The sequence below is a fragment of the Euleptes europaea genome, chromosome 4, assembly GCF_029931775.1.
Source record: "Euleptes europaea isolate rEulEur1 chromosome 4, rEulEur1.hap1, whole genome shotgun sequence".
Classification (NCBI taxonomy): Eukaryota; Metazoa; Chordata; class Lepidosauria; order Squamata; family Sphaerodactylidae; genus Euleptes; species Euleptes europaea.
The window spans coordinates 105,826,746-105,854,736 of record NC_079315.1 but is presented as its reverse complement, the minus strand read 5'-3'; the positions used below and the strand labels follow the sequence as shown (position 1 = coordinate 105,854,736).

At 44.9% G+C, this 27,991-nt stretch overlaps 1 protein-coding gene across 1 annotated transcript; it reads right to left on the bottom strand.

The window, feature by feature from the left end:
- PRLR (prolactin receptor) lies at positions 1–27,042 on the bottom strand. The gene is made up of 12 exons (XM_056848246.1): positions 26,953–27,042; positions 21,632–21,764; positions 20,618–20,787; positions 17,722–17,888; positions 15,109–15,250; positions 13,704–13,833; positions 10,623–10,792; positions 8,825–8,991; positions 3,862–4,003; positions 2,819–2,918; positions 1,966–2,035; positions 1–1,099 (listed from the first exon to the last, which is right to left on the bottom strand). Exons 1-12 carry the CDS (start codon positions 27,017–27,019, stop codon positions 83–85), a joined length of 2,475 nt encoding a protein of 824 aa, XP_056704224.1. The 5' UTR covers positions 27,020–27,042; the 3' UTR covers positions 1–82.
- Between the last annotated feature and the right edge of the window lie 949 nt (positions 27,043–27,991).

The following is a 27,991-nucleotide window of genomic DNA, read 5'->3' as shown; positions in this document are numbered from 1 at the left end:
CAACTATTTGTACAACGTTGTGTCAACAGAGTTTATTTTACTCGTAGTGTTGTTACCTGAAGAAGGACACTCCACCTTTCCATTAATTAAAGGGGCACATAAAATTATTTGGATCCATGTAGTCTAACCCACCAGTCTGTATTTGGCAAGCATTTGGAGCTGGGAGAAAAGAGCTTGTATTTTTCTCTGCCGGATTTGCGTGGCAGCTCCAGTAGGGTTCCTTTGGTGGTTCCTGAAGTGAGGGCGAAGCTTCCACTTTGGGATCTGGCATTAACACTAGAATGTGGTTGGCTACAACCGTGGAGACCTTGGTGTATTCCTTGGGATCTCCAGGGGCCGGACAGCTTTCAGTTTTTTCAAGATTTCTTTTTGGTTTCGGTACTACGGCCAACGCTCCGTGGTGATTGACTTTGTGAACTTCGACATAATCCATTGACTTGGTGGGCAAAAAAGGCATCCTCTCTGCCATAAAGGACCACAGTGACCCTTGGTCACACTGAACATCTAAAGGTGGTATTTTTGCCTCCTGCAGCTTGGTGGTTTCCTCTTCACCGATGGTTTTAGGACACGTTGAATTACATTGTTCTTCATTCCCCGTCAGAATTGGTGACCTGTCTAGATTCATGGCACTGAGGGCTATTTTGCATGCATCCATGATGTCATGATAGGAACACTTAGGAAACTGTGTATTAGCTAGCTGAGATCCAGGCCATGCGGATGCCTTAGGACCACCACTGCTCGGAAAGGGGAGCTGCCCTTCAAGGCCTACGTCCAGAGTTTCCCCAATGCATTTCCTAGTGACGCTTCCTTGCAGCTTGTTGGTATCTGCCGCTTTCAGCTCCAAGAGCCGATTTCTAGCTTCCTTGCCCTTCTCCAGCAACAGAGAAGGGCTGTCACAGCTTCCTCTCCCCGAGTCGTTGTCTGTTTCCTTGTATACCAACTTTGAATGTTTATTGAGATGACTCTTCTCATTACTTGGCATCAGTTGCTGGTCTTCGCAGTCTATCACCAACCATTTCTCCAACTCGTCGCCGGAGTCTGAGGTCAGAGGGAAAACGGGGCAACCGAGGGAGCTTATGATGTCGTCCGCTTTCCCTGCCTGAGAATGTGACAAAGCCAAACACATTGGAATGATATATAAAGGGCAGCCTACATAACGTTTGTATTACATCCCCAACGGCATTTGAAACTGCAGAAGAGGCAGGCTAACAGAAACAAAAAAAATAGAAACCCAACATTGTAAAATAGCAACATAATTTTAAGCTTAGAGTAGGAAATCGCTATGCCCGCTGTTAGAGGTAGAGGGAGTTTATTTTTTGAATGTATGTATAATCTTGCCCGAGCAACAGTAAGAAAGAACAATGTTGTCTGCTTGATTAGTTTTTAAGATGTTTACGTTAAAGTCATTTTTTCATATATATTTTTCATTATTGCAAGACGGATACCTTTTTATTTTATCCATCCCTCTTTTTCCTTCTGTAGAAGAAGAGGGAGATGTAGACATTAGCAGAGTGGTGCAGTGTTACAATTATTACAATTAAAATAATAAATCATCAATAATTAAAACATTATTTATTTATTTAAAAGGTTTTAATGCTGTCTTTCCACTCTGCCAGGGTCCACCAGGCAGTGAACATAAAAACATTTAAACAAATGTGTGTGTGTGTGTGTGTGTTTAGATTTTATTTCTGATTTGTCTTTAAGTCCAACAAGGCCCCAAAGGGAGGTCATGATAAGCATTTAAAATACAGAATTAAATGTAACGTTCACAGCAAAACAGTCAGCATAGTTATTTTTTAACTTGGGCAAAGTTCGCAATGGTCAAAGTCATTTGAGATTAGAAAGGTTCTTAATGTTACTAATCAGTTGTTAATTAAAATGCTGTGATATACAAAATGCAAAGCAGTGAAGGATCATGTTGTTTCCCCCCCCCCCCACCGCCCCAGTAAGCAACTATACACTTACCTTTAACAGATGGACATCAAAACCGGGTATCTTTGGTCCTGGAACTGGTGGCAAGATACAGGCAACCATGCTGGAAAGAAAAAAGAAGACGAAGAAGAAAAAAGTGAAAATGCTGAGTGAGTCAGGAAAAATGGCATTATTATTGTTGTTGTTGTTGTTGTTGTTAATATTAATATCAATATTAATATCCTGCCTTTCCCAACTAAAGCCAGGCTCAGGGTGGCTAACTAACAACATAGAATTATTACAGTTAAAATCATAAATACCATATCAATAATTAAAACATTAAATATTAATATCAATAAAGGCGCCCTAATCATGGCTCTCCGATGACGTTGTCACTTCTAGATTTAGAGAAACCATGCATTCTAGGGTTGCCAGTTCTGGGTTGGGAAATACCTGGAGATTTTGGGGGCGGAGCCTGAGGAGGGTGGGGTTGGGGTGGGAGGGACTTCAATGCCACAGAGTCCAATTGCCAAAGCAGCCATTTTCTCCAGGTGAACTGATCTCTATTGGCTGGAGATCAGTTGTAATAGCAGGCAACCTCCAGCTAATGCCTGGAGGTTGGCAACCCTATCCTCTAGCCTTGGCCTCCTAGGTTTTTTCTTGGTGAATAATCAAAGGTGAATATATTGTTTTGAGTGGGTAGGAGGGCGAATTAGAATGGGGGTAAGGATTTTGGGCAGCTTGTGGCCCATTCAAGAAGGGGAACAGCTCTGTACATCCCAAGAATATTTCCCCTCCTGCTCTTCCTGGATATATTTGCCAAAAAAACAAAACTAGATTCTTTGTTTTTTAGAGATAGACAACTTGCTTGTTCACATGTTGGGCAATGTCAAAACGAGCCACTTACCTAAATCCTTTCAAAGCCATTGTCCAGATCATGATCAAGCATATGACAAATGATAAAAAGGCCACAAAGATCCAAACTATTAAGTCCTTCAGCCTGAACTCTAGAAGGGAAAACACGGAATTCGTTTCACATGAATTACCACAGGGCAACATACTCAATATCTCCTCCCACCCGCCTGTTTTTACTGTGATGCACGGCAGACACTCATCTAGTTATCTACGTGACTAAATGGGGATTTGACCTCAGGCCTCCGTTGGGTTGGTTTAAACATCATGCAAAAACATTGGCCTTTTATGCAGGGAGGTTTCCCGTGGTCACCTCTGCCAACTGCTTCGGGGCTTGCTTTTGATTATGCATGCCTTTTCAGCCTGTCAGAAGTCGCCTCACTCTCCCTGCGCGTTTTGTCTGTGTTTTCCAGATGCTGTTTTAGCCAGAATCTGGAAAACGTGGGCAAAACACGCGGGGAGAGCGAGGCGACCTCTGATGGGGGTCGCCATAAGTTGGCTGCGACTTGACAGCACTTTACACACACTCTTGGGGAGGGACTTCGATAGAGTCGGCCCTCCAAAGCTGCCTTTTTTTCTAGGGAACTTATCTCTGGCCATTTATGCATGGCTGTTTCCTCGCAGTAACCCCGCCAACTACTTCGGGGCTTTGCCTTGATTATGCATGCATTTCCCGACCGTCAGGGGTTGCCTCGCTCTCCCCTTGCGTTCCGGCGCATTTCCCCTGCGTTTTCTGGATTCGTGTTTAGCTGTGTGTGTGTGTGTGTGTGTGAAGTGCCGTCAAGTCAAAGCATCCAGAAAACCCAGGCAAAACTCGTGAAAACACGTGGGAAGAGCAAGGCGACCTCAGGTGGTACATAATTAAGGCACAGACCCAAAGTAATCAGCGGGGTGACCACAAGGAATCAGCCGTGCATAAATGGCCTCTGTCATCTGGAGATCAGTGGTAAATCCAGGAGAACTCCAGCCCTCACCTGGGGGTTGCAAACCCAATGTGACTGGTGCTATTTCATAAAGAACTGATCAATCACCACTCACCTTTCGGGAGCTGAATGTAACTTTCAGAACTCCACTGACTCCATTTCCCAGGGTCTGATCGGCAGCGAACCTGCGCGACGTACTTTACTCCTGCATTTAAACTAAACAACTGATATTTGGTTCCCGGTCCGACAAATATATTCTGGAAAGGGATCAAGAATGGAAAACTGTAAAAATGTGGGGTACTTTTTAACAATGGCAAAAAAACAAAAACAAAAGGGAATATTTATTATTTAAATGTTAAAGGAATTATTTGAATGATAAAGGAAACAAAACCTAAGATCGCTTTTGTTTTCCTGCCCGCACCTCACCCCCCATGCAGGGGGGAGATATTTACTTCATTTTTATCCCACCTTTCTCCCCAGTGGGGACCCAGAGAGGCTTACATTGTTTTTCTCTTCTGCATTTTATCTTCACAACCACCTTGTGAGGTTGGTTTGGTTGAGAGTGCAGAACTGGCCAAAGGTCACCCCCCCAGGAAGCTTCCAGGGCAGACTAGGGATTCAAACCTTGGTCTCCCAGATTATAGTCCCACACTACACAATACATATACACCACCAGTGCTTCTTTTGTAAACAAAAAGAAACCAACACTCGTATATAATGTTGGGCCATTTTGCACCAATTTCTCCCACCCTCCGGGCTTGGAGAGTGCCTCAAAAAAGGTACTAACACTCAATACCAGTGAGTATCATCACAAAAAATGCCCTGTACGCCACTATATTTCTATTTTATTCTTCCTAAAGTTTTTTTTTAATGGCGAGTCTGATAAGTTGAGAAGAATTTACAGTAGATGTTGGTATTTACAAGGGCTATCATATTTTGGTCACGTCATGAGACAACAAGATAACTGAGGCTATCATATTTTGGTCACGTCATGAGACGACAAGAGTCACTGGAAAAGACAGTCATGCTAGGAAAAGTTGAGGGCAGCAGGAAAAGAGGAAGACCCAACAAGAGATGGATTGACTCAATAAAGGAAGCCACAGCCTTCAGTTTTCAAGATCTGAGCAAGGCTGTCAAAGATAGGACATTTTGGAGGACTTTCATTCATAGGGTCGCCATGAGTCGGAAGCGACTTGACGGCACTTAACACACATTAACAAGGGGGGTTGTTATAGTTGTTTTTGAACAGAAATGTACCCTGCATTGTGCTTAGGGCTGGCCCAATATTTTTCCTGAGCTTCTGTAAGAGTCTCCCTCCCCTGGACACACCTACTCTTAAGGTGAACAGTTCTGTCAATTGTCTGCACTGATAATGCTGCAGAAAGGTGGCACAATTATCCAACCCCAGAGAAGCTGACTCAAAAGGAGATCAGACTAGAGCACTGAGTCACTTAGAGACCAGACTGGATATTGTGTGTGTGTGTTAAGTGCCGTCAAGTCGCTTCCGACTCATGGTGACCCTATGAATGAAAGTCCTCCAAAATGTCCTATCTTTGACAGCCTTCCTCAGATCTTGCAAATTGAAGGCTGTGGCTTCCTTTATTGAGTCAATCCATCTCTTGTTGGGTCTTCCTCTTTTCCTGCTGCCCTCAACTTTTCCTGTCATGACGGTCTTTTCCAGTGACTCTTGTCGTCTCATGACGTGACGAAAATACGACAGCCTCAGTTTAGTCATTTTAGCTTCTAGGGTCAGTTCAGGCTTGATTTGATCTATAACCCACTGATTTGTTTTTTTGGCAGTCCATGGAATCTGTAACACTCTCCTCCAACACCACATTTCAAAGGAATCTATTTTCTTCCTATCAGCTTTCTTCATTGTCCAGCTTTCACACCCATACATAGTAATAGGGAATATGATGGCATGAATTAATCTAGTCTTGGTGGCCAGAGTCACATCCTTACACTTCAAAATCTTTTCTAGCTCCTTCATGGCTGCCCTTCCCAGTCTCAATCTCCTTCTAATTTCTTGGCTGCAGTCTCCCTTTTGGTTGATGGTGGAGCCAAGGAATAGAAAGTCTTGAACAATTTCAATTTCCTCATTGTCAACCTTAAAGTTGTGTAATTCTCCTGTAGTCATTACTTTTGTTTTCTTGATGTTCAGCTGTAGTCCTGCTTTGGCACTTTCTCTTTTAACTTTCAGCAGTAGTTGTTTCAAATCTTCACTATTTTCTGCCAATAATGTAGTGTCATCAGCATATCTCAAATTATTAATGTTCCTCCCTCCAATTTTCACTCCACCTTCATCTAAATCTAATCCAGCTTTCCTAATTATATGTTCTGCATATAGATTGAAGAGATAGGGAGATAAAATACATCCTTGTCTGACACCTTTGCCAATTGGAAACCATTCTGTTTCTCCATATTCTGTTCTAACTGTGGCCTCTTGTCCAGAGTACAGGTTGCGCATCAAAACGATCAGATGCAGTGGCACACCCATTTCCTTTAAAACCAGCCATAGCTTTTCATGATCCACACAGTCAAAAGCTTTGCTGTAATCTATGAAACACAAGCTGATTTTCTTCTGAAATTCTCTCGTACGCTCCAGTAACCAGCGTATATTTGCAATATGATCTCTAGTGCCTCTTCCTTTTCTGAAACCAGCTTGAACATCAGGCATTTCTCGTTCCATATATGGTAACAGCCTTTGCTGTAAGATTTTGAGCATCACTTTACTTGCATGAGAAATTAATGCAATGGTCTGATAGTTGTTGCAATCTTTGATGTCTCCTTTCTTGGGAATTGGAATGTAAATGGATCATTTCCAGTCTGTGGGCCATTGTTTTGTTTTCCATATCTGTTGGCATATTCTTGTCAAGATTTTGATGAACTCCGTTTCTGTGGCTTGGAATAGCTCTATTGATATCCCATCTGCTCCTGGTGATTTGTTTCTCCCGATTGCTCTCAATGCAGCTTTCACTTCACTTTCTAAAACTGTAGGTTCTTCTTTGAAAGATTCTTCTTGGAAAGAATCTTTTATCCTTTCATCTCTTCTGTATAGTTCTTCAGTGTATTGTTCCCACCTTTTCTTTATTTTGTCCTGTTCAGTTAATGTATTTCCATGCTGATCTTTCAGCATGCCTAACCGTGCTTTAAATTTCCCTTTGATTGCTTGGATCTTGTGGAACAGATCTCTTGTTCTTCCTTTTTTGTTGTTCTCTTCTATTTCTTTACACTGGTTATTATAATAGGTCTCTTTGTCTCTACGTGCTAGTCGCTGGGAAGTTGCACTTAGACTTTTGGTTCTATTTCTGTCACCTTCTACTTTTGCTTCTCGTCTATCTCTGGCAATTTTAAGAGTTTCCTCAGACATCCATTGAGGTTTTTCTTTTCTTTTGGCTACAGGAATAGTCTTTGCACATTCTTCCTTGATAATATCTCTAGTTTCCACCCATAGTTCTTCAGGTTTACATTCACTTGAACTTAGTAATGCAAATCTGCTCCTTACATGGTCTTTAAACTCTTCCGGAATATTGCTTAGATTGTATTTTGGTGCTATGAATGTTTTGGTGTTTTTCTTAAGCTTTATCTTGATTTTCGATATTACCAATTCATGATCTGTACCGCAGTCGGCTCCTGGTCTTGTTTTGGCTGAGAGAATAGAGCTTCTCCATCTTCTGCTTCCAATTATATAATCTATTTGATTTCTATACTGGCCGTCTGGTGATGTCCATGTATACAATCGTCTATTTGGTTGCCTGAAACATGTGTTTGCAATGAACAGATTGTTGTCTTCACAGAATTCTACGAGGCGTTCTCCTGCTTCATTCCGTGCTCCTAGCCCAAATCTGCCAACAACATTTGATTCTGCTTTGTTTCCTACTTTTGCGTTCCAATCACCTATGATTATCAGAATATCTTGTTTAGGTGTGTGATCAATTTCTTCCTGAACACTGGCATAAAAACTTTCAATTTCTTCCTCATCAGCATCTGTAGTTGGGGCATAAACTTGAAGGATGCTTATGTTGATAGGCTTTCCCTGAAGTCTGATTGATATTATTCGGTCAGACTTTGCATTATAGCTCCTGACTGCCTTTGCTACATCTTGCCTCACTATTAAAGCAACTCCGTTTCTTCTCTTTTTGTCATTCCCTGAATAAAACACTTTGTAATTTTCTGATTGAAAATGTCCTAATCCAGTCCACTTTAATTCACTTACTCCCAGGACTGAAATGTCCATGCGTTCCATTTCTTGTTTAACAATTTCAAGCTTACCCTGATTCACGCTTCTCACATTCCATGTTCCTATCATATGCGTCGAACAGCTTCAGATTTCCCTTTTGCATCTATTCATGTCAACCACTGAACGTCCTTTCGGCTTTAGTCCAATCGCATCATTAAGAACAGCTCTACCTCTACCCCAGTAGCAGATTGAGTGCCGTCCGACCTGGGGGTCCCATCTTCCAGCACTATATCTTTTTTCATTTTGGATTGTCTCATCATAGGGTTTTCAAGGTAAAGGTTGGTCAGAAGTGGTTTACCAGTGCCTTCTTCTGCGCAGTACTAACCAGAGTTAGCCGTAGTGGCACTGCCGTTGTCTACGAAAGATCTTCCGCCAGTGTCCCCTTCCACTACTGCTGCTGCCCAGTAGCTAACCTTCAGGGATTCCTCTACCCCCATCTCCATTGGAACTGCCTGTTCTCTTCTGCGGATGTGGCCATTGATCCCTTAAGGGGGTGGATGCATCTTCGTCTGGTGTCTCAGCTGTGACCATTCCGTCTTGAGTGACTCTGCTAGGAGTTTAGTCTCTTGATAGAGTCTAGACCCCTTACGGATATTAGGGGAAATTTTTTTACAGTAAGAGTTGTTCGACAGTGGAATCAGCTTCCTAGGGAGGTGGTGAGCTCCCCCTCACTGGCAGTCTTTAAGCAGAGGCTGGACAAGCACTTGTCAGGGATGCTCTAGGCTGATCCTGCATTGAGCAGGGGGTTGGGCTAATGGCCTGGATGGCACCTTCCCACTCTATGATTCTATCATTTTATGAACATCTGGCTTCTGAAAGAGTGCATTTTTTTTCTTACTTCCCACTCCTGCCCTTTTTCCGGCTTAGTGCGCAGCTCGTACTCAAGCGTCAGCCAGCCAGACCTGACATCTGCCCGTGGCGGCGCAGCCCAGTTCAGCAACAGATATTTCCCACTGTCTTGATCCACCCATTCCAGAGACAGGTTGACCGGAGGGTTTGGCTGAACTGTAAAAGAATCAAAGATTCACGCCGTTCAGTATTTCACATGTGACAGCAGGGAGTCTGATGAAATGCTTCGGTTGTCACAGTAAGGACCTTGGTCTGAGCCCTCCCTTCCCCGATACAACTGCATAGGACAGAAGGTTCTTCTCTGCCTGTTGCGTGTTGCATTTCCTCTGCAATAGCCTATACTTAGGGTTGCCAGGTCCTTCTTCGCCACCAGAGGGAGGTTTTTGGGATAGAGCCTGAGGAGGAAGGGGTTTGGGGAATCCAATTGCCAAAGTGGCCATTTTCTCCAGGCGAACTGGTCTCTATCAGCTGGAGATCAGTTGTAATAGCAAGAGATCTCCAGCTAGTACCTGGAGGTCGGCAACCCTACCTATACTGAACTGGCTTCCAAGGCCTTTTATGCAGGGATGTTTCCCCACAGCTACCCCCGCCGACTGCTTTGGGACTTTCCTTTGATTTTGCATGCCTTTCCCACCCATCAGAGGTCACCTCGCTCTTCCCACGCGTTTTGCCCGAGTTTTCCAGATGCTGTTTTATCCAGAATCTGGAAAATGCAGGCAAAACGCGTAGGGAGAGTGAGGCGAGCTCTGACGGGCGGAAAAGGCATGCATAATCAAAAGGAAGCCCCGAAGCAGTCGGCGGGGGTGATAACATTGAAATGACCCTGCATAAAAGGCCTAAAAGCAATCTACGGCTGCCATATACTAAGGCATGTGTGCATGACGGTGCATATGCAGAACCACTGCCAGGCCTGCACAGTGGTTTAGGAGACAAGTAAAATCATAAACAGGAGTGTCATGCGACTCTGATTATGCAAACAGGTAGTCCATATAACCTGCTTGTTAACACTGATAAGATATTATAGATAAGATTATGATGATAGGAAAATCTCATAGTAAGAGAATAACATATGAAACAATAAGCATTAAATGTTATTAATACAATATAGATGATTAAGATTTCATGATACAACGAGAAGTCTTATATATTTTAATGTAGAATGAAATGTAAGTTGAATGACTAGGCCTATTTGGAGTAACTAAGAAGGTTCCATAATAGATGGTAGAAACAAAATTATTTGAATGGATGGTCAATTTAGGATAAAGCGAGGCACATCTGGTAATATGTTATGTGTAATGTAGCTGCAGTACTGCAGTCAAAAGCTCTGCTCACGACCTGAGTTCGATCCCGATAGAAGTCGGTTTCAGGTAGCCGGCTCAAGGTTGACTCAGCCTTCCATCCTTCCGAGGTCGGTAAAATGAGTACCCAGCTTGCTGGGGGGTAAAGTGTAGATGACTGGGGAAGGCACTGGCAAACCACCCCTTAAACATAGTCGGCCTAGTAAACGTCGGGATGTGACATCACCCCATGGGTCAGGAATGACCAGGTGCTCGCACAAGGGACTACCTTTACCTAATGTATGTAGGAAGTATGTTATGTATGTTACGTTTGAGTCTTTAAGTTATGTTATGTTTTTTTTTCCTTTTTGTTATTGAAATTTAAAATAAAAATATAAAAAAGGAGTGTCATGCAACCCCTGCAACAATGGCCAATGGTATAGAAGCCTCATGGAATACTCTCAGGAACTTTGACTATTCTGCCTGGGTTTTATGACTTGCTCTACTTACCTATATAAGCCACATCCACATAGTAAGGTTCGGAGACGTTACTGCCCAACGCATTTGTTGCCTTTATAGTCACATTATACAGTGTCCAAATGGAAGTATGCTTTTGATCAAAATAACAGGAATTGGGTCCTCCTGTTACGTAGTCTGGACATTCGCTGTAAAATTCATCTCTTGAAAAATAAAAACAAAAGAATTGTGAAAGAAATACAGAAGAAGCAGTGTTTTCTGCTGTTGTTGTTACAATGACTTAGAAATGAGAGAGTCGCTCTTTAGCCTGAATCATATCTGGTCCACTAATTACAAAGATTCTTTATGATGGGTAGCCATGTTAGTCTGTCACTAGCAGCAGAAAAGAGCAAGAGTCCAGTAGCACCTTAAAGACTAACAAAATTTCTGGTATGAACTTTTGTGAGCCACAGAGATTTGATACATGCACTGTCTTGAGCTTCATTGTCTTGAGCATTGTCTTGAGCATTCTCCTGGACTGAATAGAGATCTGGAATTCCTGTCTCATTACCAATGCTAATTTCTCCACGCCTACTACCCCTCTACATATCACATCTAATCTAATCACACAAGCTAATGTCATTTACTTGCTTTTGACGTTTACATTGCCATTGTGTGTCTAATTCACTCTTCTCTACCTAAGGATAGATGGAATCTGTGCCATCCCGGGCACCTCCCCAACGAGCACGAGCTCCGTAGAGGGGCAGGGCCACAGTCAACCTACTGGGTGGCAGTGGGGGCAGGAGGCCAGGGGAGAGGGCGCACGGGAACTACCGCCAGGGCCACCTATAGAAGGGGTCAACATGGAGTCGGGCATTGGGAGACTCATGAATGCCCTGAGAGAGAGAGTGCAGGCTAGGAAGGCGGCTCCGACAAGGGGGACGCAGCTTCAAGGAGAGGGAGTCGAGGAGAAGGAAGACAGCGCGCCAGACACCAGAGGGGTTACTGAGGTGGGCTCAAAAAGGGACCCCTCCTCTAGAGAGGAAGAGGGGGGGATCGGGAAAGCAGGGGAGAAGGGGCGCGGGCATATGCAGTGCGAGGGGGAACCGAGTAATTACCAGAAATTGGTGGGTGGAACAGGTGATGGGAGGACGGGCATAAGAGGGGAACCAAAAACGCACGCTGAGGAGGAGATGGGTCGGAAGGATCACCAAATGGTTTGTTGGTGAGACCTGCAGATCTCGAGTGAAGAGGGGATGAGCGGTCCCCAAACTCGATATCTGAGGCTCTGCGGAGGTTCACCAAGAGGGGCTGGGGCAGATTCCTGAGGCCGAGCAGCGGAAAGGGGCCGACCTGGACCAGACGACAGACAGTGAGTCGGACGTAGAGGCTCACAGAATCACATTCTAGTTGTATCTGAAGAAGTGAGCTGTGGCTCACGAAAGGTTATACCCTGCTAGAAATTTTGTTAGTCTTGAAGATGCTACTGGACCCTTGCTCTTTTCTACTGCTAAAGATTCTTTAGAATGGTTAAAAAGAATCACCTCTATCCCCCTCAAGAGTTCTCGGGTAGCTTGTAATATTTTGGTGCACTTACATTTTTATGCTGCTTGGAAATTGCAGGATGGGGGTGGGGGCAGATGGCAGCATTTTGCCTAAGGAACTCTGTACCATTTCTTTGATGTTGGTTAGATTGCTGGATTGCAGACGGAATCAGGACACTTCTATAAATTACAGTGCCATTTAAAACCAATACCTTAAGACAATTTCAGTGTCTAGAAAAAAATAGTTTCTAATTGACACTGATTGCCAAACTAGACAATAAATATGACGAGTTGGGGTTTGATACATCAGAGTTTCCCAGGCTTGACTTGTAGTCATACATGGCATTGGGGAACTGGCTTGAGACAAGGGTAAATGAAGGACCATCTTGTCCAATATGTTCCTGCCTGGGAATTAAGGTCACAGGAAGGGGCCTCCCTGACTGTCCCATCAATCAAAAATGCTCGGTTGGTGGCTACATGAGACTAGGGCTGTCGATTCGGTTCGTCCCGAACCGAAAAACCGCTGAATTTCCCCCGATTCGGCAGTTTCCGGTTCAGATGGAACCAAACTCAAAAAAAGGCGGGAAAAGGACGCGCCAAATTCGGCAAGTTTGGGTGAATGCCGAATAAATTCGGCAGATTCAGCATTCCCCAAACCTGCCTTTTCCCGCCTTTAAAGACTGCCCTGCCTGGTTTCCTGGGAGTCCCAGGAAACTGGGCGGGGCGGTCTTTAAACTGCTCCCTGCTGGCTGGGCAGGCAATACGGAGCAGTTTAAACCCCCACTGCCCCCCTTCCCAGAAAGGGGGGCAGTGAGTCTTTAAAGTGCTCTGCGCTGCCTGCCCAGGCAGCGCGGAGCACTTCCCCCCCAGTTCAGCTGTTGGGTGGGAGCATCGGGACGGGAAGGGGGGGAAACTGCTCTGCGCTGCCTGCCCACTTCCCCCCCAGCTCAGCTGTTGGGTGGGTCCCCGCCCCCTGCCCAACAGCTGAGCATAGGACCGGGAAGGGGGGCGGTGGGTCTTTAAACTACTCTGCGCTGCCTGGGCAGGCAGTGCGGAGCAGTTTAAACCCCCACCACCCCCCTTCACGGGACTCCCGGGGAAAGCGGTTTAAAGACCCCCGCCTGCCTTTATTCGGCCGAATTGATTCGGGAATTCGGCCGAATCCCCCGGATCCGAATCGGGGGAGTTCAGACTTCGGCATTTCCCGAATCAAAACGGGCCGAGTTTTGCCGAATCCAAATTCTCCTGAATTTTTTTCCCCAACAGCCCTACACGAGACAGGGCCTTTTCAGCAGCAGCCCCACAATTATGGAACCACCTCCCCAGGGAGGTATGCCTGGCCCCCTCCCTTTCGATCTTTAGGAGGCAGCTGAAGATTGTTTTATTTAGGGCTGCATTTAATTAAAGCAGTCCTAAATAGTGGTTTTATGTTTTTTTAAATTCTTTTTATTTATTTTATTAATATTGTAAGCCTCCTTGAGCTGGTATTATATGAGCTGTGAACACTGTCAGCATCCCTAAGATAAACCTGCTCTGAGAGATGCCAAATTGTACATTTGTTAAGCCATGGTTTCATTTTATAACTCCTTACTTTTCTTTCTTATAGAACAGAGTATAATTAGTGGGGAGACCTCCATCAGAACTGGGCTTCCACCAGCAAGTAAAGGTTTCTTTTTCGGGAGAGCGACATCTTATTAGCTCTGGCTTCCCTGGAGGTTTGCCTAGAAACAAAGAGATAGGTAAGGCCGTGGTCTGCATTCTCACCAATCCACAAGTCACCTGGTTATGCACCCAGAAGTTGTGCTTGACACACTGGTAGGTTTCCTTTCCCATAGCCAGGCTGATTGCAGGGGTCAGAAGTAACACTCTAGATGTATCAGTGAAACTTTGTCTGTAGCCAAGTCCTAAATATAAAAGGCAGTTATCTTTCTGAATACAGACTGCTAGGTTAGAACATGTTGACCTGGGATTCTGAAGTCAACATGAGGTGGGTGGGGCCATAGCTGTAGAAAGCACCCTTTGCATGCAGAAGGCTCCATGAGGCTGTGCCCACCACACTGAGTCAGAATTCCAAAAGTGCCCACAGGCTCAAAAAGGTTGGGGACCCCTGTCTTATAGCTGCCTTGACTCTTCTTGTTAACTGTGCTACCATCCTCTTGGACTCGTTTACATTTCCCCTAGTTGTGGTATGCATTTCTGCTGTAACTTCCAAGCATCCAGAGGGGTTTTGACTACAATGACTCTCTCTTTCAACTTCCTTTTAATATGATAAAAGTAATCTTGAGGAGGGGGAAGTAACTTGGGGAACACTTGCATTGGAAAGCGGCAGCCAACTGCCTGGACATAAAAAAAAAAACTGTCCCTTTAACAGAGGCTTAATGAGAGCCCCGTGGCGCAGAGTGGTAAGTTGCAGTACTGTAGTCAAAAGCTCTGCTCACAACCTGAGTTTGATCCCGATGGAAGTCGGTTTCCGGTAACCGGCTCAAGGTTGACTCGGCCTTCCATCCTTCCGAGGTCGGTAAAATGAGTACTTAGCTTGCTTGGGGTAAAGTGTAGACGACTGGGGAAGGCACTGGCAAACCACCCCGTAAACATAGTCTGCCTAGTAAACGTCGAGATGTGACGTCACCCCATGGGTCAGGAATGATCCGGTGTTTGCACAGGGGACTACCTTAACTTTTTAATGGGATATTATATACTTCCACACCATGAAAAGTTTCAGATGGACATTGCTACGCATTAAGCCTCTGTTTAAAGGGATAGAACATTTTTCTCCAGTCCTATTGGCAACTCTACTGACAACTGGGGCAAGGATTAACCACTACTTCCCCCCCCTAACTGCATCTTCACTGCCAGACCCCTTTTCTGGAAGCTGCTTTGCCTAGATGGAGAAGCCATTAGTTGTTTATTACATGTATTCATAAGACTTTTAAGTTTCAGGCCTGTCTGTTGCACACTTATTTCAAAACATAAAAACAACACAGGAATTAACTCACCATTAGGGAGCTGAATGTAAGTCTCAGGACTCCATTTACTCTTCTCGCTGTATCCTGTTATGCTGCGAACCTGAACAGTGTACTTCACTCCTGGATGTAACTTAAAGATTTTATATTGTGTTTGTTCTCCAACAAAGTTAATCTGGGAAGTAGTAGAGACAATGGGAAGAATTTGAGAGAATCTGGGTTTTTAAAGAATGTAATCAAAAGGGCACTTCCGAGAAAAACCTGGAAGGGACATCACACTTCTTTAGGAATCAAAATTATACAGTCTCCAGTGATTTCTAGAGAGTGTTTTCCAAGAAGTGACATCACAGCATCGCTGACGGCTACTCCTCCATGTCTCCCTTCCCCAGTCTTCTTCTAGTGGCTAGGCTGGGCCTGGCAACCCTAATTTGAATCCCTGTCTCCCCAATCCAAATCTAACCACTATACAACACTGGCTCTCAATTACTTGGCCATCCTTTCTTTTTAAAAGGAGTGGATATTTTTTCACAATTGTCTGATGAAAATCTGTATCTCTGGAAGTGACGTCATCGCATGCGCGCTGCCCCCCCCCCCAGCTCTGCCCCTAAAACCTCCCGCCGATCAAGAGGGGCGACCTGGCAACCCTATCTACAAATGATAACCACTGTAATGTAATAAAATCTCTTAACTTACTCTGGTGCTTTTGCCCAGCTTCAGCTGGTGTGTCAACTGCATCCATTCCTGAGTCAGCCATATCTAGCCACAGTGATCCATGCCTTAGTTATTGCACTGTGCTCTACTTGGGGCTACCCTTGAAGAGTGTTCGCAGGATGCAGCTAGTGCAGAATGCTGTGGCTAGACTGCTGGTTGGGCCAGCTACTGGGAGCATTTGACCATGACATTACAGCAATTACACTGGCTACCAATCCACTCCTGAGACCTATTTAAGGTGCTGGTTTTGATCTTTAAAGCTCTACATGGTGTGGTATCAGGTTATCTGAAGGACTGCCTTCTCCCATATGTTCCCACCTGGGAATTAAGATCACAGGGAGAGACCCTCCTGTCTGTCCCATCAGTGAAAGAAGCTCATTTGATGGGTCCATGAGAGAGGGCCTTTTCAGTGACAGCCCCACAATTACAGAACAACCTCCCCAGGGAGGTACGCTTGGCCTCCTCCTTTTTGATCTTTAGGAAGCAGTTGAAGACAGCTGTATTTAGGACTCCATTTAGTTTAGTAGCAGTCCTAAGCAGTGATTTTCAATTTGGTTTTATGTTTTTAATGTATTTTATTTGATGTGTTTTCATCTATGTTTGTAAACTGCCTTAAGCTCCACAAGGAAGAAAGGCAGCTAATAAAAGTTTTTAATAAATACATTATTGCTTGCTTCTATAGTGAAAAATTCCCATTTACGTGGATTTCTTGTGTGTGTGTGTGTTAAGTGCTGTCAAGTCGCTTCCGACTCATGGCGACCCTATGAATGAAAGTCCTCCAAAATGTCCTGTCTTTGACAGCCTTGCTCAGATTTTGCAAACTGAAGGCTGTGGCTTCATTTATTGAGTCAATCCATCTCTTGTTGGGTCTTCCTCTTTTCCTGCTGCCCTCAACTTTTCCTAGGATGACTGTCTTTTCCAGTGACTCTTGTCGTCTCATGACGTGACCAAAATACGATAGCCTCAGTTTAGTCATTTTAGCTTCTAGGGTCAGTTCAGGCTTGATTTGATCTATAACGCACTGATTTTTAAAATATTTCACTTTAATAGTTCCCAGAACAACAAACCTTTTCCTTACTGGTAACATGACAAATGAAGCCTTACTGGTAACATGACAAATGGGTCCAAGAAAAGATCTCTCAAGAAAGCATCATGATAAAAGGTATGCATGAAAGTAGGTCTCTTTTTTCATAGCCTTTCTGGCAACAAACATATTACTCATAGCTACTTCAATGCAAACCTTTTCTTCCTTCCACAGTGTCTGAGTCACTTCCCTGGGCTGGCAGGAGTACCTAATTTATTTATCTTCTTTTATCTTTCCAAGGCATAACATTCCTTTCAAGCTTGTTTAATTTTTTCTGCCATTTAGAACTTGTCTTTCTAATATGGCATATACCTTGTGCCAGTCCAAGACACATCCTCTCCCTTATCAGAAGCGATTTTTAAAGTTTCAATGAACATGGGGGGGGGGGGGGAGAGAAGAAAGAAAGCACCAAATGTATTAGAGCATAAATAGCAAATACAGGTTATTTGAGTCAAAAGTAGAACTTCAGTCTCAAGAATGGAATGTGCTGCTCTAAAGTCAAATCCATTTGCTATAAGGCTTCAAGGTCAGCATTTTCATTACCATTCGAGCCCTGTGGCAAATGGACGTGACCTTGATGTATCGCCTCAAGAGGAATCTTCGAAGATGAGTGGATTGCTTTCAGTCTCCTCGACCCTTGAAGCCCTCCAGCAAATGGAGGTCATCTTAGTGCATCACATGCAGTTGTTGGAGACTCAAGTCTGCTTTGGCAACTGGGGCCCTATGCTATGCTTGCAGAAGCCTTGACTTCTCGGTTGGTAGGGATATGATAATAACACTGATGCGCCGATCTCATATTTTAAAAGGATTCTTAAGTGAAGGGCGTCCATTAGCAAAAGGGTGCAACTCACCTCCCATTCTTTTCCTCCTGCAGACTTGAGCCGCAATTCATAATTCTGTTTTTGCAAGCTTCCTGCACCCGCGACCGAGGGAGGCGGCAACCATTTTGCCCAGATGTACGTTATCCCATTCAGCTGCTTGACTTCCAGAGAAAGGTCTGTGGGGGGTTCTGGCTTGCCTGATTAAAATGAAAATTCAGAAGTCTGTACAGGTTTAGTATCCTTATCCGAAAATACGATATCCGAAATGATCCAGAATCCGAAACTTCTGCTTTCTGATGGTTCAATGTACACAAGGTTTGTTTCATGCACAAAATAATTAAAAATTATGATACAAAATATTGTATAAGTTACCTTCAGGCTGTGTCTGTAAGGTGTATATAAAACATAAATGAATTTTGTGTTTAGACGTGGGTCCCATCCCCAAAATAGCTCATTATGTATATGCAAATATTCCAAAATCTGGAATAATCAGAAATCCGAACTTCTGGTCTCAAGTATTTCGGATAAGAGATAACCTGTATTTTTATTTTTTCTACTAGAGATCTTTTCTTTGATGGTTCTGTATGTGAAATAACAGAGCCAGCTCAAAAGGATGGAGATGATGTATAATGGGTGATCCAGGATCCAGCTAGCTCTGCTACCTGAGTAACTTGTTTCCTGAAGATATCAGAAACCAGGAACCAACCTTGGGACCTTCAATATACAAAGCATGTCCTCTGCCACTGAACTATGGCTCTTCCTCAGGAAACTGTTAGGGCCCATGCTGTAGTATAGGGTTGTCAGGTGCCTCTTCGCCACTGGCAGGAGATTTGGGGGGAGGTGCCTGAAGAGGGCGGGGCTTAGGGAGGGACTTCAATGCCATAGAGTCCAATTGCCGAAGAGGCCATTTTCTCCAGGTGAACTAATCTCTATCGGCTGGAGATCAGTTGTAATAGCAGGAGATCGCCAGCTAGTACCTGGAGGTTGGCAACCTTACTGTAGGATGAGGGGCAGATGGATAAGATATGCTGTGAGTTATGGTGACGGAAGAGAACATTGGTATCCCTGTGACGGGGAGAATATGGGAAAGGATGGACTTTTCTGGATGAGGGTGATAGAGGGGAATAACGCTCGAAGGTATTTACCAGCGTGCCAGGGCCCAGGGGCTACCATGCAACCGACAAAGACCAGATGTTCCATGGATTGTTAGTACCTAGTTAGTAACTTTTCTTTATTTTGCTAGATGTACCTGGAGCTTGTCTTGTAGCTACCCTGAATTTGTGCCTTGTAGAAATAAAGTTGTTTAACTAAAGAGTCTGCACACTTCTGCACACTTCCTTACAACAGAATCGCAGAATCATAGAAACATAGAGTTGGAAGAGCAACTGTCCTATGGGGAGCGGTTAAGATGCTTAGGGCTGTTTAGCTTAGAAAGAAGGCGGCTAAGGGGAGACACGATGTGTGTGTGTGTGTGTGTGTGTGTGTGTGTTAAGTGCTGTCAAGTCGCTTCCGACTCATGGGGACCCTATGAATGAAAGTCCTCCAAAATGTTCTATGACAGGAGACATGATAGAGGTCTATAAAATTATGCATGGTTTGGAGAGAGTGGACAGGGAGAAGTTTTTCTCCCTCTCCCATAATACTAGAACACAAGGTCATCTGCTGAAGCTGGAGGGTGAGAGATTCAAAACAGATAAAAGGAAGTATTTTTTCACACAACGCATAGTTAAATTGTGGAACTCCCTGCCCCAGGATGTGGTAATGGCTGCCAGCTTGGAGGGCTTTAAGAGGGGAGTGGACATATTCATGGAGGAAAGGGGTATTCAGGGCTATTAGTTAGAATGGATACTAGTCATGCTGCATACCTATTCTCTCTAGTATCAGAGGAGCGTGCCTATTATATTGGGTGCGATGGAACATAGGCAGGATGGTGCTGCTGCAGTCGTCTTGTTTGTGGCTTCCTAGAGGCACCTGGTTGGCCGCTGTGTGTACAGACTGCTGGACTTGGTGGGCCTTGGTCTGATCCAGCAGGGCCTTTCTTATGTTCTTATGAAGGGACATCCAGGGTCATCTAGTTCAACCCCCTGCACAATACAGGAAATTCACAACTACTTCTTCCCCCACACCCCCAGTGTCATGCTGGAGGCAGAGAGCGAGGGTCTGTGCCTTAGGCCCGGGGCCTCCTTGTATGCTTGCTTGGCCCGCTCTAATTGTTCCTGGAGGACCTGGTGGAGTTTGTGCAGTTCCAGTATGAACTTGTCAGCAGAGGGGACGGATGAGGCCAGGGCATCGGGAAGAAAAAAACAGGGTGAAGTCTGTAGTTGGCCATGAACGGGGTTTGCTGGGTGGATGTGTGAACAGGCGAACTCAGCTAGAGGCAGTAAATACCTGGTAGTTTGGAAAGGATATAGACCAGAAGAACGCTCCTGTTAGAGTGGTTCCTCAGTGAAACAGGCTTCCTCGGGAGGTGGTAAGCTCTCCTTCCCTGGAGGTTTTTAAGAAGAGGTTAGATGGCCATCTGACAGCAATGCTGATTCTATGACCTTAAGCAGATGACAAGAGGGAGGGCATCTTGGCCATCTACTGGGCATGTAGAAGGGATCACTGTGTGTGTGTGTGGGGGGGAAGGTACTTGTGAATTTCTTGCATGGTGCAGGGGGTTGGACTAGATGACCCTGGTGGTCACTTTCAACTCTATGATTCCATGAACCCACGGACTACCTCCACACACCGGACCTCCTACGCCGTTTCCACCATGCCTTCCCCCAGAAACCAGGTCCTGGCCTGTCGAGGATGGGGGGAGGGCCCTGAGGGGTTTGCAGGTTACACAAAACTTGGGGGTCAGGAAGCATTTTTTCTCCAGCCCAGATTGGCCAGGGATTCTGGAGGGTACACAAGACAGTTGGTGGCCTGAGTGGAGACTTACCTACAGATGCTGCATCTACATAATGAGGATCCGAGATGTTACTTCCCAGATCATTGGTAGCCTTTATTGTGATGTTATATGATGTCGAAAGACTGAGGAGCTTTTTATCAAAATAACAGGAATTGGGGCCTCCAGATATGTAGTCAGGACATTCACGGGCGTGTTCATCTCTGAAATACAATAGTTTAACATAGCAGTTAATAGGGATCTGTCTATGCTTAGCAAACCGAATAACCACATACAAGTTTAAAAGCCAGCGTGATGTAGTTGTTAAGAGCGGTGGTTTGGAGCGGTGATCTGGAGAACCGGGTTTGATTCCCCACTCCTCCACATGAGCAGCGGAGGCTAACCTGGTGAACTGGATTTGTTTCCCCACTCCTACACACGAAGCCAACTGGACGTCCTTGGGGACGTCCAACTGTCCAACTGGACAGATCTCTCAGCCCCACCTACCTCACAGGGTGTCTGTTGTGAGGAGGGGAAGGGAAGGTAATCGTAAGCCGGTTTGAGTCTCCCTTAAGTGGTAGAGAAAGTCGGCATATAAAAACCAACTCTTCTTCTTCTTCTAAAACATTTTTATGACATCAGTGTTTTACAACTCAAGGAGCAGTTATGGCCAAAGCGAATCCATGTTTGCGATGAGCTAAGTTACTCAGGAGAAAGCATTCAGATCTTGAGTCAACTGAAAGCTATATGGGTATAAAATGGGAAATGTTGCCTTCCAACGGAGGCCCCCCATGATTGTATATGAATTGGTATCCTGGGAAAAAAATGTGGTTAAAACAAGTTTTGGTATGGATCCTCCAGTATGGTACAAATAGAACTTGTTCGCATGGCTGAAATCTCAACCTTCACAGGGATATATATTAAAGGGGAATATAAAAACATTGCTCATGGTTTCCCTTTGTAATCATGAATGTCTTCAACATGTTGTTGCCCTCTTCTCCTCAGTGTGTGTGAGCTCCATCTGTAAAAGGGAACAAAGAAAGAACAATGCACAGAATATTTTCTTACCCATCTGTCTTGTACCATAGAGTGTAATTTGCAGGAAGACCCCCATCGGAACCAGGCATCCACCAGCAAGTAAATGTTTCATTTCCTGAAGACTGGCAGTTTATTATCATGGGCTTTCCAGGAGGTGATTTACCTGAGGAATTGGACGGAAAAAAAATAATTTTTGTTGTTAAGGGTCCCTGACTTAGCTCAGGGAGGGGGTTGTGGGTTTGCATCTGCCTTTGTTAGTAGCAAAAGTCAGGAGACGCCTTTTCTTTAGTGAGTTGTGGGGGAAATATCTGAATCTTTAAACCATTTAAAGGTGCTTAACCGGTCTTCCTACTGGGAACTGCGGTTTAGTGAGGCTGCTGAGAATATATGACTCCCCCCCCACCCCAATGCTTTGGAGTCCTTGCTATCATGGGGAGGGGATGTGGCATCTGCTTGGCACGCAGACGGTCCCAGGTTCAATCCTCGGCATCTCCAGTTAAAAGGACTAGGCAAGGAGGTGATGTGAATGACCTCTACCTGGGACCCTGGAGAGCCGCTGCCGGTCTGAGTAGACAATACTGACTTCGATGGACCAAGGGTCTGATTCAGTAGAAGGCAGTGTTAGCATACGGGCCTGCCCCCCCCTCCCGGACGGGATCTGGCAACCCGCTGTGCTGACACTGGACTACTCCGCTGGCCGCGCGCCCACCCCAAACGCTACGGGACGGCCGCTGCGCGCTCTGTCGTCACGGACTCGGCCGCTCCTGCAAGCGCCGTGCAGCTAGCAGTTAGGAAGCAGATGCAGGGGCAGCCTCCGGTGAACCAGAGGGAAGCCATGTTCCTGTATAGGCTCTATTCCAGCTGCAGGCATGTCAAGAGAAGCAGAATGCCAGGAAATCAGTGTCAAGCACCCCCCCTTGCAACATCCACTGCTTAATGGGTCATCAGCAGCAATCCAGATATCATGATGAGTCATTCCTCCACCTCAGCAGCAGCGACCCCACCTCAGCAGCAGCGACGTTTGCACAGATCGCTCCCATTGTTCCTGAATGCTAATCTCGTCAGCAGAGAACTTCCAGCTCATCACAGGTTGCAAAAGTCATTGGAATCAGAATAGATTTCCAAATTCTCATTGCCCTACCCCGGTAGCCACAGCTTAATATTTTTGTCCCCTTTTGTCACCTGGGAATCTAGGAGGGGTAAAACCCTTCTCCCCTCCCTCAGAAAAACAGTATAACTGGAGTGCTCCCAGCCCATTCGCTCTCTCTTCCTTGGGCCTTCCCCTCCATACTGCCTGGCACTCTGCCAGAGTGGGTGTTCATGCTTGGACACCTAGCCCCCCTGTCCCCTTTTTATCCCCCAAAGCTGCATGGAATTCAGGACGGACAACTACTTTGCAAGAGAGGTGCAGTATATTTTCTCCTCTGCCTGCCACATGGCAAAAGTCTCTTTATTCCTCTCTTTGATTCCTAGACTCTGTATGTTGTGTGATGTGTATGTGTAGTTTTGTATGTTATGTGTGAACATATAATCTGAGTAAATTCCTTTTAACCTAATTCCATTGCTTCTGCCTCTTTACTGGTCATGGTATGGACTCTGGTAGATAAAGGTTGCATCCCAGCTCAAGTTATGCCCATTGCCGGTTATTGATTCGCTAATTTCCCCATATAACAATTCATAACCGGGCATTTTGGCTAACAGCAGCTTCATGTGTGCATGTGTTCATCCATGTTGCAGTTCGATAATATGGTTTCCATTTCTCTGCTGTTGTTTGTTTCAAATGAAACTTCTAGCCCCATCCGCCCCCTTTTGAAATACAATTACCAGGTTCATTTATGGAGGAATGAGTGTTAACCTAATTGAGTTTAGGGTATAGATATATCCTTTTGAACGACAGGGACATAAGAGAACATAAAAAGCACCCTTTTTATGTCAGAGAAGTGGTCCATCTACCACTTCTCACACAGTGGCCAAGCTGTTGCCCTGGAGAGCCAACAAACAGAATGTGGAGGCTAAGGCCTTCCTTGATGTTGCCTCCTTGCACTGGTATTCAGAGGTTTGCTGCTGCCTCTGAATATAGAGGTTCTCTTTAGTCGCCATGGCTAGCAGCCACTAATAGACCTATCCTCCATTCACCATATTTTCATTTAACTCTTCAGGATTTGAGCTAACACCTATTCTGGCTAATGCTCACTAAAGGAAAGCATAGGTTGCTATTGCATAGAGTAAGCAATCTGCAGCGGGCACGTGTCTGAGTGGTGCAGCTTATTATATCCCTGCCATAGGACCACAAAAAAGGAAATATGGTCAATTCTATGAAAAAAGAGGAAGCGGAAAAGCGCAAGTAATGTCTTCTCATGATCAAAACGGCATCTTGGCACGGCAAGGTTGTCACCAGCTTCAGACTGTGTGCCGCTCCACATAGCAGACAACTGTCAAAGTGATATTTCACACAGAGGCAAAGGGATGAAGACCATCATTTTGCAAAAATCCATAGCATTTATTTATTTATTCATTCATTTCAATTTGTGCCCCACTCTATTTCCTGGCCAGGGCCGGGTTCAGAGCAGCTGACAATTTTAGATACATAGATTCCAATAAGTTAAATTATGTTACTATTTTTTTTAATGTTATTGATTTTGTTTTGGCGGAATTTCTACCTTGTTCTGTATTGTTGCTATGGCTTCCCCCCCCCCCCTAATGCAATAAAGACTTGATGATGATGATTCCAATAATCAGTAAAAAGTATAAGCACTTATATAAAAACACAGTTATTTAAAAGAGCCATTAAAATCTGGTCATACTAATTGGTGCCACTGATATGATCCTGTCCACAAAACATTTTAGTAATTGTGGTATGTTGAGGTTAGGTACCTCCAACTTTCATTAGAGGTGGGACTGAGCCACAGGATATAGGGTTGCCAGCTCTGGGTTGGGAAATACCTGGAGATTCTTGGGGTGCAGCCTGAGGAAGGCAGACTTTGGGGAAGGGAGGGACTTCAAAGGGGAATGATGCCATAGAGTTCACCTTCCAAAGCAGCCATTTTCTCCAGGTGAACTGATCACTGTCGCCTGGAGATCATTTGTAATCCCAGGAGATCTCCAGGCACCACCTGGAGATTGATCAAATAAACAGTAGTAGGCAAAAATAAACAAGCAAAAATAGCAAGTGCAATCAATGTATTACACAAATGTAACGCGATAAACAAGCAACGCTAAGCAACTGAGGTTACAAAGCAAGTAGGTAGAAACAACTTAATAGTAATAAATATGCAAAAGTTCATATAAAGCATATAGTTGCGTTCTGGTCAATTTCATGTTCTTCGGACAACGGAGGAGTAGGTGGTGGTAACGCGGCTCCGGACACGAGGTAGCTTCATCAGCCTAGTCCAAAATTATAAACATGAGAATACAAAAATATATAAAAAAGACCTCTATAACAAAAGCGCTGGAATACTTCCGGAGCCGCGTTACCACCACCTACTCCTCCGTTGTCCGAAGAACATGAAATTGACCAGAACGCAACTATATGCTTTATATGAACTTTTGCATATTTATTACTATTAAGTTGTTTCTACCTACTTGCTTTGTAACCTCGGTTGCTTAGCGTTGCTTGTTTATCGCGTTACATTTGTGTAATACATTGATTGCACTTGCTATTTTTGCTTGTTTATTTTTGCCTACTACTGTTTATTTGATCAACACTCATTACAGTAGAGTGAGTTATTTGTATAGATAACCACCTGGAGATTGGCAACCCTAATGGGGTGCAGCTAGTCATCCAACTAGGTGACTGCATTCTGGCCTGGAGAGACTGCTGGGTGCTAGCAACATGGACGCCACCAAGCTGATTGACAACGATAGAGAGTCCTTGCCTGTCAGATGGGTCATTATGGGGTTAAAGCAGGGAAGGCTAAGGCTTGACCTATCAGCCAATTGGCTCTCCAGATCTCGGGGGAAGGCCTGGAGGGATCCATCCCCTCTGTAGGTTTACCTCTAAAACCAAAACAGAGGCTGAGAAGAAGGGGCCGTGGCTCAGTGGCAGAGCATCTGCTTATCATGCAGAAGGTCCCAGGTTCAATCCCCAGCATCTCCAGTTAAAGGGACCAGGCAAGTAGGTGATGTGAAAGACCCCTGCCTGAGACCCTGGAGAGCCGCTGCTGGTCTGAGTAGACAAGACTGACTTTGATGGACCAAGGATCTGATTCAGTATAGGGCAGCTTCAGGTGTTCAAGAAACGGCCAGTCATTGCTCTAGCCAGTGGAAGAGCGAGCACAGGGAGATGAAAAGGACAGAGTGAATCTCAAACCTCCTCCTCTTTCCAGAGCTCAGACTGTAAAGCAGCAGGCGAGTGGCCTACCTGGCAGGGAGCAGCAGGGCTAGCAAAGGGGAGCTTGAGCGCAGAAGGTGGCACAACAAACATGTCACAAGATGGCAGCCAGAGGCAGAAGCAAATTAATGCTGTGGACCTTTGCAGCATGGTGACAGTAAGGGGTGTTGGAAGGTGAAGGACAAGCATTGCCCCTCTCACCTGGTGGCCTTAAAATCATCCCTTCTCCCCTGCACCTGCTGGTCACCTACCGACACTCAAGTCACACCACCCCAGTTCTGTACCACAAAGGAAGCGGCTAAGTTTCAGTGGGTTAGATGCAAAAGGTTAGTCGGGTTTGAGGTGTTCTGTGGGCTGCCTACTAAGGAAGAGGCTGATGGAGCATAAAATCAACCCTGAGGCACTTGAGTCATAAGAACATAAGAAAGGCCATGCTGGATCAGACCAAGGCCCATCAGGTCCAGCAGTCTGTTCACACAGTGGCCAACCAGGTGCCTCTAGGAAGCCCATAAAGAAGATGACTGCAGCAGCACCATCCTGCCTGTGTTCCACAGCACCTAATATAATAGTAGGGTTGCCAGGTTCCTCTTTGCCACCGGCAGCAGGTTTTTGGGGTGGAGCCTGAGGAGGGCGGGTTTGGGGAGAGAGGGACTTCAGCGCCATAGAGTCCAATTGCCAAAGTGGCCATTTTCTCCAGGTGAACTAATCTCTTATCAGCTGGAGATCAGTTGTAATAGTGGGAGATCTCCAGCTACTACCTGGAGGTTGGCAACCCTATATAATAGGCATGCTGCTCTGATCCTGGAGAGAATAGGTATACATCATGAATCATTTGTCTCTAAGGCCTATCATATCATCTGAATGCCCATTCTGACCTGAAATCACCAATGAAGTCAAGAAGAACATGGACATTCAAGCCACATTCAAAATCTCTGCGTAGGTCGACAGGGACCGTTCTACAGAGTTCTGAATTTTCACCAGGGTCTTATTTCCCAAATGGGCAATAAATCTGGGTACTCACCATTAACCAACAACGTGTTTAGAGAAAACAGCAGTGTAAATACTGATGACAACACATCTGACTTCATGTTGCTCTCTTCCACCTCCTTGTCTCCAGCTCCAGCAAGGAACAAAAGCTCAGAGGCTCACTGGGGAATAAGGTAACAAGCAGCATTTAATAAACTTCTGTGATGCACCCACTCCGTGTGTCATGTTTTCAAAGCCTTTGGTTAATGAATCCGTTTCACACACTCCAGAGGGTGCTGTAGGATTTATAATCCACAGTGTTCCAAATAGAGAAACCGGTGAGGGCACTCAAATTGAAGGTTAAACTGTCCATTCAAGGTTAAACATATAGTATTTCAGCACACATGAAACTTTTCTATTAATGTATAATTGGCTTTGTTTTAGGAAGGCAGAAGGAGAGAGCCAGCATGGTGTGGTGGTTAAGAACGGTGGTTTGGAGCAGTGGACTCTAATTTGGAGAACCGGGTTTGATTCCCCACTCCCCCACATGAGCAGCAGACTATAATCTGGCGCGCTGGGTTGGTTTTCCCACTCCTACACATGAAGCCAACTGGGTGACCTTGGGCTGGTCACAGTTCTCTCTCAGCCCCACCTACCTCACAAAGTGGGTGTTGTGGGGAGGGGAAGGGAAGGTGATTGTAAGCCGGTTTGAGACTCCTTAAAGGAAGACAACTGGCGTATTAAAAACCAACTCAAACTCAACTCAAAGGAAAAGCTAGACAGCAAAATATAGAAAGGCTTAACGTTTACCCAGGTTTCATTTACATAAGTGGAAATTAGGAGCACCTTTGCTGGAACCAGTTGCACTGAACTGGTATATGATTTGCAAAAACCAAAATACAGACTCATGGGTGTTTAAACCTACATGGAATTCCATGTGGAGTCTGTTTTCTAGAACAGAAGTTAGATGAGGCAGCTAGTATCACTGAATGTTACCTGAACTGACTCCTTACTTTTTGTTTCTCAAACAAAACCCCAGTGTTACTGATAAAATGACAGATTTATTTTGCTTTGTCCAGAAGGGACCTGCACTC